The sequence below is a fragment of the Pteropus alecto genome, unplaced genomic scaffold (genome assembly GCF_000325575.1).
Source record: "Pteropus alecto unplaced genomic scaffold, ASM32557v1 scaffold97, whole genome shotgun sequence".
In the NCBI taxonomy this organism is placed as follows: Eukaryota; Metazoa; Chordata; class Mammalia; order Chiroptera; family Pteropodidae; genus Pteropus; species Pteropus alecto.
In genome coordinates, this window is record NW_006439713.1 from 5,049,412 (window position 1) to 5,061,586 (window position 12,175).

General features: G+C 45.1%; 1 protein-coding gene and 1 pseudogene across 1 annotated transcript in view; both read right to left on the minus strand.

The window, feature by feature from the left end:
- Positions 1-12,175, minus strand: part of DOPEY2 (dopey family member 2) — a 79,425-nt gene that overhangs the window by 40,410 nt on the left and 26,840 nt on the right. The window contains exons 5-12 of the mRNA XM_025050184.1: positions 11,637-11,735; positions 11,196-11,319; positions 9,443-9,552; positions 8,975-9,089; positions 6,389-6,509; positions 4,694-4,813; positions 2,377-2,479; positions 1,905-2,096 (exon numbers count right to left, since the gene is read on the minus strand). Of these exons, the coding sequence (XP_024905952.1) occupies positions 1,905-2,096; positions 2,377-2,479; positions 4,694-4,813; positions 6,389-6,509; positions 8,975-9,089; positions 9,443-9,552; positions 11,196-11,319; positions 11,637-11,735 (984 nt within the window). The remainder of the gene's footprint in view (positions 1-1,904; positions 2,097-2,376; positions 2,480-4,693; positions 4,814-6,388; positions 6,510-8,974; positions 9,090-9,442; positions 9,553-11,195; positions 11,320-11,636; positions 11,736-12,175) is intronic.
- LOC112483807 lies at positions 2,965-3,083 on the minus strand (annotated as a pseudogene).

Consider the following 12,175-nt stretch of genomic DNA (forward strand, 5'->3'; position numbering starts at 1 on the left):
TGGCCGTGAGCCCAACTTTATGTTACTTATTTAGACCTGTCAGTGCTTAAAAAAATTAGTTAAAAACAGTTTCTGACAGATTTAAAAATAAGAATTTTACCCTGGGCTGAGGGTAAAATATAGGCATGAATAAAACGAGAAAGCTAGAACAAAATGTTTACGTACACGCACACACACGTATAAAAACACATACATATGTGTACAGTAAGTCCTCGCTTAGTGTCAGCAATAAGTTCTGCGACTTTAAGAGAAAGAACAAGGAACCCAATTTTGCCGTAGGCTAATTCACATAAACAATGGTTACGTTCCTATGGCATCTCATCAACTTTAGAATGAAACGATGTCATTTGGAGACCTACTGTATATATATTTTTGGCTTTTCCAAAGAGATGACACTTCAACCTTCAATAAATCAACCTCTTTCCTTATACTATTACTTGGATATTACATTAAATTTAAAATTCTTCAGCATTTAACCCATTGTGCTCTCTAGGGAAGAATGAAATAGTATTATGAAATTTTTAAAATATTCTCAATTTGTAGTCTACACATAGTTAAACTTTGTATCTTAAATCCTGTTTAGGATATTTTTTTCAATAGCTAGAACAGCTAGAAAAAAAAAAGACTTTGAAATTGAGGTAGCAACCTGTGAGGTTATTAGGGTGGCCCCTAATAAGGTGAGATTCAAGTCCCACCAGGCAGGGCTTCCTGGAAAATGGCTCACTTTTTAGTCTGTTCACACTCCTGTCTGCCCCTGCATCCAACAAATTTCAAAGGCAGAATTTTCAAATCTCTAAATAAGGTAGAAAATAAAAATAATTCGAAGACCATGGGCCTCAAACTGTTTGTGGAACTATAATTGTTAGTCTTTCTGCAGGATAATTTGGCAGCTTCTCTCCTAGTTTAAAAAAAAAATAAGCTTGATTACTATCCATTTCTAGGAAGTAATCCTTCAGAAATGCTCGCAACCATGAACAAGCTGTGTGGCGATGCTGACTGCCGCACTGTTTCTACCGGTGGAAAATCAGAAATAACCTGAATGACGTCAATAGGAGGGTGGCTGGAGAAACCAAAGCCATACTGCAGACTATCACGCAAAAGTTTAAAAAGAATAAGAGACCTCTGTGTATATCAATATGTTAGCAAGTTGGAGAAGAGTGTTAATGTCATGGGTTGGACTGCATTTCCTAAAAAAACATAATGCAGTCCTAACCTCCAGTGCCTGTGAACGTGACTTTATAAATCGCTCCTTGCAGATGATCGAGTTAAGATGAGGTTATTAGGGTGGCCCCTAATCAAATATGACCTCACAAAAAGGAAATGCAAACAGAACACACAGGGAAGACGCCCTGTGAAGATGAAGGCTGAAAGTCGGGTGATGCGTCTACAAGCCAAGGAACGCCAGAGGCTGGAGGCGCACGGGACACTCTCTCCCTCCGCTCTCAGACATCGGCCTCACTGCTGTCCCGACCTCGGATTCCTGGCCTCCAGAACTGTGAGACAGGCACTTTCTGTTACTCGATTCACTCATCTGTGTGCAGTGACCTTGTGACTGCAGTCCAAGGAAACTAATATCTCACTTATATTAGAAAAAAAAACCAAAATGACACACAGACAGACAAGCACACAGTAATGTCTGAACGGTGAGCTGTATCTAGCCATTAGCTGCGCGGTGTGGGCTCCAGCAGGCAAGGAGCAGGAATATGGGCGAAGTAAAGGCGGTTAACTTCCCTACTAAAATCTTTTAGAAGGTGCTTGAGGATCTGAGAAGCGTATTTTAGACGTTACCTACATATATTCTAGTCCTTACTCCTACCCTAACCAACCCTAAACACTTCATGCTCCCATGAAGGTGTCAGCTCCTTTTAAGCGCACAGAGCCATCCGGCTGCTCTTGGCACGTACTGGGCTTCCGCTTGTGGACTCTGCGTCTAGGTAGGAAGGCGGCATCTGGACTTTGCTGAGCACTTTGAAACACGTCTTCAAGGCATGTGTGAGCTCAGGTAAACTCAGAGCTTCCATCTCCTCAGCCAAAGGCTGCACCAGGCAGCCGAGCACCTGTGGGAGATACTGGGTCTGCACCTCAGAGTACAGTTCCTGTGGAGCAAAAACAGGGTCAGCTGGCATGGTTTTCAGTTCACAATCACAGGGGAAAATAATAAAATTCACCTCAAAACAGCATCTTAGAAAATCCAATTTTTTTAGATCCTAAAGTTTTACCTTAATTCCCAAATTGGAAAACAAAATATTTCTTTTTGATCTAGATAAGTTGATGGACATTTGTCCTCTCCTTTCAAGTGGCTTCACCCTTTCTAATAGAAAATCACTGCCACATTTATTTCTATATCAAGGAAATCAGTTTGCCAGAGGACCTCACCAAGGGAATGACATCCAGGAGGAGCACGAGGAGGGTGCAGAGCTCCGAGACCGTGGGGGGAGGGCTGCTGCTCGTCCCGGCCGTGGGACTCGGCTTCCCTGGTCTGTGTAACCACAGCAAAGAAAACCAGATCAACTCTTTGTCCTATAATAATTTCAAGCATTTCTTTAATTTCCAACAAAGTTACTTATTCTATTTTCAAGCATAATAAAAGACAATGTCTAGAGTTCTAATCGTTAAGCGTCAGTGCCTAAAACAACCCAACACAGAGAAGTGTCGATAAGCGTTAGCAGATCTGCAACGCTGTCAACAGCAGCAATTCCAGGCCCCAGCGCCAGACTGAAAGCATGTTCCGGGGGAGGAGCCTGGCTAGAGAGACACAGGCCCAACACCTGTCACCTCGAGCAAGCCGAGATGGCTCCGAAACTCAACACTTCTCGTTAAATAAGCTGGCAATGGGTTAAACAGCTAAGTTAGAAAGTATATATTGGTTCTCCAGAGTAACTTTGGGGTCACCCAGCTATTGGGGTACAACTCAACCCGAATCCCATCCCCTCCTGTCCCTTCCCTTCCCTTTTCTTCCTTTCACGCCTACAGCACCCGGTCTTCCTAGATGGTCTCCCATCCAAGTATTAACCAGGCCCGACCCTGCTTAGCTTCCGAGATTAGACGAGACTGGGCGTGTTCAGGGAGGCATGGCCGTAGACGAGTTCATTTTCTTCACTAGTTACACTGGAGTTTATTTTAGCAAGAGAGTGACTAAAGAACTGCATACACACATCCTAGTGATTCTACCTCTAGGCGTCCACTCTAAAGAAACCCGTGCTTATGTGTGTAGGCATAGGACAAAGGTGGTCACCATAGCAGCATTTGCAACAAACAAAACACTGAAACCAGGTTAGTTATAGGACGCACTGCTACACTAGAGATGAATGGACTAGATGTGTATGTGACAATGCAGACAAATCCCCAAAGGACCGTTCACCCGCAACAGCGCACTGCAAAGAGTCACATACAGCTTACCACGACGTATGTGAAATTCCAACAGATGAAATAGGCTCTATCATTCTGGATACACAATTGTCATAAAAGAACAGACAAGAACACAGGCAGGAGGATGTTACCAGCAGGAGGAAAGGAGAAAACGTGCTGGGATGGTGGGCAGCTAGCGCTGTCTAGGTAGTAACGCATTATTCCTTTAATATACATCTGAAAACCAACAGCCTAGTGTCAGTAACCCTAGCAACGGGTGCATGTGTATCTGACATTATTCTCTGCCCTTTCTTACCTCTGAAATGTTTCGTAGTTATTTTTATAAAGCAAGCACACCTTGTAACTCTGAAATGGAACTAAGCTGACCAAAATGTACCCTGGCCTCGGTATAGCGGGGCCTGGCTGTTGTCCATGGGTCCAGTGACGATGAGTTTAACCGCGATGGTGTGAACGCCTCCAAGGCACCAGAGGCGGCAGAACAGCAGAGAGGGGGTGCCTGGGAAGTCATCGAGCGTTCCTGGGTTCTAAGCTGGGCTGCTGCTAATTTGCTGTGTGTCTCTGGGCTCTGGCTTTCTTATGCGACAAGACTGCCTACTTCCCTTTGGGGTGTCCTGAAGCATTAATGAGTATGCTTGTAAGGCCTGAGGGCCAGACGGTGGCCCATGACGAACATTAGTAAGTAAAGCTTCTATTACGGCTGCTGATACACAAAGACAGTGCGACAGCACAGAGCCTTCCAAGAGAGTGACAAGAATGAAGATTTACAGTGTAACTCACAGGACAAAATGGGGCTTGAGAGATTCCGTTATTTCTCCTTTACAGGGAACACGATGTGGGTGGGGCTCTGCAGGACAGCACGATTCCTGAGTATGCCCCGCCCACAAACCTGAGGTGGTGCAAGTCGCTGGGTTAAAGGTGGTGGTAAAACTGATTACGGCATCTTAAAAAACATGAAAGCTTTTATCTGACGAGTTAGACACTAATTTTAATAAGAATTTGAGAAGAGTGATGATGTCAAATACACTCACTCACTCTCTCCAGTCACGGAGCTACAAAACTAAGCTTCATTAGAAGATCAAGCCTCCAAACACTGGGTGAAGAAAGCAAGAGGACTTTCCAAAGTTTGACTTTAATAATAAAGAAACTTCAGAATTATGTGTTTTTGATTCTATTATAATTTTAAGTGAATTCTTTCCAATCGTGTACTCAGCAGACCACCCCCACTTTAGCCAGTGATATATAATTTGACCACAATAAGCAGCTATGAAACCATGAAACCCTCTAATCCTTCCTAAATATTCATTATCCTGAACTGCATACTTACCTAAAGCAATCCTCAAAACACCTCATCATATAATCCCAGAGAAAGTCTGTGCTTAGGGAAGTGATCAGCAAATTCACTGTTTTAACAATCTCAGAGGCATTTCTGTTTTCTTTTATTGTACTGTAAAGGAAAAGGGATATTAATAAATATATCTATGAAACACCCTGCATTACAAGAACACCATGTCTGAAAAACTAATTCACTAATTCATTTGACCATTTACAATTTATTTCTAGAGGGACCGACAAACTCGGTTAAAGATAAAAAATATTACTGTTCTTACATAGGAAAAAATATGCATAATGTCATCCTAAACAGCATTTATGCTGATTTATTCTCAGAAATAAGCTTGAGAGCTATCGTAAAAAGAATGTGATATAGAAAACCAGTTCTAGTCCAACTGTAGGTAACTGGATACTCTCTATGGTGGAAGAACACAGGGCGAGAACTTGGGAGGGAAACGTGGCTAACGCGTAAAGGTGCATCTCCTGTGACTCAGGAAATTTTCTCTAGGGGTTTATCCTACAGAGACCCTTGCTCGGCCACACGGGATGTGTGCATAAGGGTACCACTGCAAGGCCGTTACAAACACTGACGAGGCAGAACCCATCTAAAGGTCAGTCGGCAAGAGACTGGCCGACCAGTCAGGATTTCTTAGTAAGTGACAAACCCTACCTAAGGGTCTCAGGCAACCACTATTTTCCACAAGAGAAGAGAACACAGCTACTCATAACTTGCATTTAAAAAAACAGGCAACTAAATAGTGAGTGTAATTCCACCTTTAAAAAAAAGTAGGTTTCTGTCTGTCTCTGTCTCTCTGCCTCCGCCCACCCCTATATATATAGGCATTAAAAGTTAAAAGTCTGAAAAGAAATGAAAATGTTTTAGGTTTTTCTCTGAAGGGCAGTGGGATTAAGGGTGATATCTCTTTTCTTGATACCTTCAAATATTAGTATATTCTATAATGAGCATATATTACTGCTTTTATATTCAGAAAAATAATAAACTACTCTAAGAAAAAGAAAGCAAACACTAAGAAATCTTAGTATGTTCACAATTAATAAACCAAAAAAATCTTCCAATCAATTTAAATTTTCAATACACCCTATGCCAATTCAGGCAGCAGGAAATTATATTGAGAATAAAGTAAAAAGGAAGAGGTTGTACTGTCTTAAAAAGAAGAAAAACAAAACACAGATTGATAGATAACATGTACTTTCAGTCAGCATGTCTTTCTCTCAAACCCGTCTGCCCTCAGGGTCCTGCAGCATGTGCCCTCCAGGTGCCCTTACCATGGCCCCCCCACACTAGTTTCCAGCTGACCCCCGCCCCTGGCTCCACTTCCTGACCTCACCCCCCACACAGCTGCCCTTCCCCCGCAGCTCACTACTTGGCTAATCTAGATGCAGTCACCTTCGTTGAAGGACTTTTCATACTTGATCGATAAATATGGTTCGTATATCCTAGGCTAGCGCAGAAAGTGGACCACACTCCTTTCAAACCCCTCAGAGTACTCACGAGGGAACAGCCAATTCATGCTGGCTGACTGAAGGATGGAGGTTACCTAAGTGACAACCTATGCCGCATCTCCACTCCACTCTCTAGCTCTTCACAACTTACAATAAACAACAGAGGAAGAGAAATCATGGCATCAGGAAGGGAGGAAGAGTGTAACGTTGGAGGTCAAACCTATACCTTATCAGCGAATTTCCACTCTGAGTGTAGCTAAGTTGAAGATCAGAGCCGAGAGCATCTTTGCAGTAGGAATAAAAGGCCCGGATGACTTCGAGAAACAAATTCTCAACCACTTGAGGCCCTGCAGTTAAAAAGGAAATGGCCAGAGAAAGATCAACGATCCAATTTTAAATCAACAAATGACATACGTAGGAAACACAGAGTTAACTCTGTGTACACAGACAATTCATATAGTCTAAAATGCACAGAAACTTTAGTTGTGACCATGACTTTAGCTGGGGAAAAACATCCATGAAAATGGCCAACATTTTTGTAGAGCTGGACACTGGTCTAAGCATTTTATATCTAGTAACTTACTTAATCTTCAAATCTTCATAGTAGTGACACGAACAGGTACTACATTGCCGTCCTGATTACAGATAAGGGGATGGAACGGAGGTTAAGTAACCTGCCTGGTCCAGATTCTGTTAGGTGGAGCCAGGGCACATGTGCAAGGTGTTAAACGTGCATGAACTGCTCAGCCTGAGACATTACTCACTATAAACATGGACAGAGCGAGGCAACGTTTCTACTTGGAATTCTTTTCATCACAAGGGGAACACCACAGAAGTAACACCAGTCCTGAAAAGCGCATGAAAGAACTGGGCTGGCTCGACATTAGAGGAGCACCGTGGCCAAGTAGGCAGGGGAAGGCGGCTGGACATGTCTGCTCTACACATGGCGACCATCGGGCAGCGAAGGGAGTGACTCTCACCCACATCCGCAGAGGGATGAAAACAGGATTGACTCAGAGAAGAAGAAAGCGCTGTCAACAAGCTGTGTAAAAAGCGATCAGCAGATTAACCCCATCTTTCACCTGCTGCACAAGGACACCAAGCACTTTTTACAAGCAAGGCCAGCTCCCTGCCCCGATCAGTGACTGAAGCCTCAGAACAATAGAACAGGTAAGACAGCGTCGTCTTCCTTTGGACAATAAATAACCAGAGAGCAAATTAAATGGCCATTATAATTGGGCAGAAGCCTGCCATTAATGCCCTTCCAGAAAATGCGACCAGGAACCCGGGCTGCCAGCAACGCCTCAGCTGGCTCACCAAGGCCTACAGCCTCGATATAAAACACCCACCGTCAAAATGCTAAGTTACATTTCCTTCTTTGACTACTTCCCCAAGTCACACAGTAAGCTCCCAATATAGTTATATAACTCGCTTCATTTTTTAGACTAAACCATGGCTTCTCAGAGCTGCAGTCACTCCACACTAAGAGAAAAAGCCACTGGCACCATCGCTAGCTGACCAAGGCGGGGGGAGAGTCTGCACAGCGCAGAAGTAGCTTTATGTAGCACTTAAGGGCGGAGCCTGGAGGGACAAAAGCTTCATGCTCTGACTTTGGACAGGAGTGGCTAGAGCTGCTGACGCCATGCAATACAAGTTCACGTGTGCTCCGAGAGACATCTCGGACACGGTAAGTCTGAGAGCGATCAGGTAAGCAGCAGTGTCTTGTCAGAGAGCTTAGGCTCCGACGTCAAACACCGAGTTCCGCTCCCAGGTCCTGGGTGGCCTCAGGCAAACGACTCACCCTGTTCAAACTTAGTCTCTCTGTGAAATGAGTAGAGTAAGACGCCCATCTCAGGGTTCTTGGAGGCCTGGGGGTACGTATGGAGACACATATTAAACATATATGCAAATCGCTCAGCACAAAACACTTGCTCAAAAAATGTCAGCCATTAGTATTAACAACAGTGAAAACACACCAGGACCTCAGGGTCTGCCTTCCTTCTAACTTGACCAGAAGCGTTTTCTCCCTGGTACCCCCAGAGCCTAAGCCATCCCTGCCACACCGAAGATGCTCTGTGCCTGTCTGTCAATGAATAAGCAAAGGGTCTGCATGCTGAGGCCAGAGGGACAAGGAAACAGCAACCAGGTGGTGGGCGCATCTGAGCCTCAGATGACGCCATCGAGGTTCAAATCCCACAGAGATGATGAGGATTTTCTTCCCCATTACGATGTTGAAGTGATTATAGGTCGAGATCATACAGCGAATGGATATTGTAGCCATCTTTTTTAAGCAGAGGAGAGCAGCTCACTGTTCTCTGCTGATGCCCACAGGGCCACAGTGTTTAAGGGGGACCCTTAGGAACCAGAGGCTAGTTCGCCCCTTCCACGTGACAGAGGAAGGGACTGAGGCCCAAATGGCAGAAGCGGCTTGCCCAGGGTCACAAGGCAAAAAGATGGAGGAGGATCTCCTGTTTTCCTGAAGATAAAGTCAGAGCTCATTTGACGTATGACATCCGATTGAAGAAACGTCCTTACGACGTCAGGACCGCGTGTGCTGGGTGGGCGCGTGCACGGCCGTGCACATGGAACCTCAAAGGTATTCTCCTAATAAAAACGTTCACGCTATTGCCAGAACTTCTAAGTGGTGAGCCACATAACACGACTCAAGTACTTTGAGGTTCTGAAATTCCAAAGATTAAATTACACTCAGAACAACACGCTGATTGTGTCCCGCCGTGTTTTAACGCTCTGAGAACGGGCAGCGCGTGATGTGTGACAGGCACAGGACGTGGGGCAGGCCTGCTAACAGTACCGATTTCCGGCTTGTCGAGCAGACTGACGAGGATGCGGAAAGGCCTCAGGTACGCGTGGTGGCGCTCCTCCGCGTCGGCATCGGAGAGCTCCTGGTGCAACAGCTCAGCCAGCCCCTGTTAGAACAAAAAAAAGCCTTGGATGGGAGACCACCTAGGAAGACCAGGTGCTGTGGGTGTAAAAAATAAAAAATAAGGGAAAAATAGAAAATAAGGGATCGTAAGCTGACGAGGTCCTTGCAATCTGTGAGGTCAACCAAGGGTTACCTCGCCTAAAAAAAAAGCCAAATACTAGGATACTGGACACAGTAAAGTATGACATTACTGGTTGTTCTCTGGGACAGAGAAAACCAGTCACACAGCATTGAGTACACAGAATGTCCCTAGCTGAGGTCCCGCAGAGAAACGCACTTTAGAACAAGATCAGGAATGTCCGGACGGGGGTCGACTTCCCAGAAATGCAACTTTACCTCAACTAAAAGATCCTTGGAATATTTTTCAAAAAAATACAAGGACTGGTCTTCGTAAGAATTCGAGATTTCAGACTCCGGCACAATGGTCTTTCCTTTGATATCTGAACCTGTAAAAGAAAAAGCATCACGAGCTGCAAAGAGATCTATACTTACAAAGTACGTCATATGATGCGAGGGTCTCATGCTATATTTCTAAAAATATAATTCCTTCAACAGAAAACAAACCAGATCCAGCAAGACCAAATCACATGCTCTTCTTCTGACAGTGGCTGTTAATTAAGGATCAGACAGGCAGAGTTCCAACTCAGCTGGCACCAAGTTAGTTTGTCTCAAGAATTCCCCATAACAGTCTTTGACAGGTGTGATTACCAAGATCTAACAGAATTAGGATCGTTGTTAAAAACCAGTGTTTATATTTATGGCACTACGTGAAATCAAGGTTTTCTCATCTGCATGTCCTCACTTTGAGCCCTGGGGAATTCTGAGGATTTCAGGGCAAGGAACAGCATCCTCATGGTACAAGCAAAGAACCTGTAGCTGAGTAAGTCGGAGCTGGTGCCGAACTCGGGTCCCTTGGGTCCCCAGTCCTCTCTATCCACAGCCGGTCAAGCCTCTAAGAGGGAGCTATGCATTTAGCAAAATCATCCTTCTGATGAGCATGCCTAAAGAGCCTACAGCTGCCCCTCTTGAAACGCTTCTAAGCTTCCATGCAGTGACTTCTCAAAGTGCTGTATAACCAGGGGAAGGGAGGGAAGAACGGGTCGAGGACTTTCTGACTCTGATGTGATAAGATCTGTGTGTTGGGGATTTAAAAAAGAGCTATGCAGCTGAGGGTGTTTAGGGCAGCGAAAACACTCTACGCTACTGTAATGGTGGATACGTGTCATTATACATTTGTCCAAACGCACCGAGTGCACAACACCGAGAGGGAAGCCTAACGTGGAGTGAGCGTGCTGAGGCGTCAGTGTGGGTTCGTCACTCTGGGTGGGATGTGGGTGACGGGCAGGCTACGCCTGTGGGGTAATGGGGCTACATGGGAAATCTGTAACCTCCTCTTAATTTTGCTGTAAGCCTAAAACTGCTCTAGAAAAATAAAGTCTGAAAAAAAAAGCTGTAGAGTCCTTTCACAATTGCTCTGTGCACCATTAGGTACGTGAATACGGGAATTCATGAAATTCATGGAAGTGCTACCCTTTCTGCTTGTGATTTCCTGGACTCTGTCCCTGTGAAGCCTTTCGACCCACAGTCAAGGAAGGGCTCCTTCCCTACCAGTTTATAGACTGTAAAATCCCAAACACAGGCCTGGGTTCTCATGCTCTCCCCAAGTTAGCCAAACGTTCCCGAACATCTCAACGCCACAGACATGCCCCTCCACACAAAACCTCCTTTCACACGTATTCCGCTTTTGTGGGTTTTCGCTCACATGCCCTCATCCCAGGAAACGTCTCCATAGCAACTGGCTTCTGCATGAATGAGGTTTTGCTACAATGTTCTGTGGCATTTCGAGCTTATTAAAATGGAATTCGGTTAGCACTTTCGAAATCTCATTGATCATTTCTCTGTTTTTAAAGTAATAGCTGCAAAATAACCAAGGCTGTGGTGTAGGCAGAACTCAACTGACCAGTGCCACACTCGGCGTGTTGTTTCTACACTTCATGATTCAGAAATGTACCAGCAAGATCGAAATTTATTCCACAGTCAGCATTAAAAGGTTTCATGTCAACTCCCAGTTACTGCGCACACTCAGTACCTAGCAGCCACGCATAAAGTCTTCTGTTTAGAGACATATCTCTCCTCAGCAGGGTCTGGGTGGCAGCCGAGAGAATCCGCACGATGTCAGGCCTGAGCAGGGGAATGGCTCTCTCATTGGAATCCTATGAGGAGGACAGAGGAAACTTGACTGCAGGCAGAGATAACCTAAGTCACTGACTTCACCATGCGGCCCTCCCCCACCAGCCTACAGAGCTTCGCCCTCAAAAAGCAGTTTTCAAAAAGGGCTGCTGCTCACGTCGCTCATGGACAGCAGCTTCTCAACTCCCGCTACGTAAATGCCATCCGCACAATATGAACGAGGACCTTTCGTCGGCTGAACGCAGACAGCCATCACCACGTGGCTGCTCACCTCCGTCCTACCTACCCCCCATCTCCGGGGAACAGCAGTGGGTCCCCTGGAAGAACACGAACGACTCACCAGACAGCTGTAAAATGGGAAGAAGAAGAGTACGATTTCCAGAGTATTTCTCTGCACCAGAACATTTGAGTCCAACAGTGAGGCGCACAAAGCCTTTACCTGTAAATGATCAACAGCACAAACATTTCATTCCCAAGACATTTATCACCCTTTGCAGGCTACTCTTCATTAATAAAAACGAAAGCAACTTCTCCTGGGCCTACTGAAACCACCGTGTTCGATCAGGAGGAAGAGACAATAAATCTGGGAAACTTGAGTTCTGGTTCTGGACGCCAGGAGGATGGTCAGTTGCAGCCCTCCCGTGCTCCATCTGAGAGCTGGAGGGTTCTGGACAGATGGCCAGGGTCTAAGACCTCCAATTCTAAGATCTCAGAGAGGAACGTCTGTCTTTCAGTTCCAATAGCAACCTTCAGCGAATCTCAAACTCAAGGACATTTAGTCAAATGGATTACAAACCAATTCAGCACCTTTTTCAAGTGTATTTTCTAAGTATGAAAGGTATAACATAGGTGCATAACAGATAATGAGAGCTATAAGAC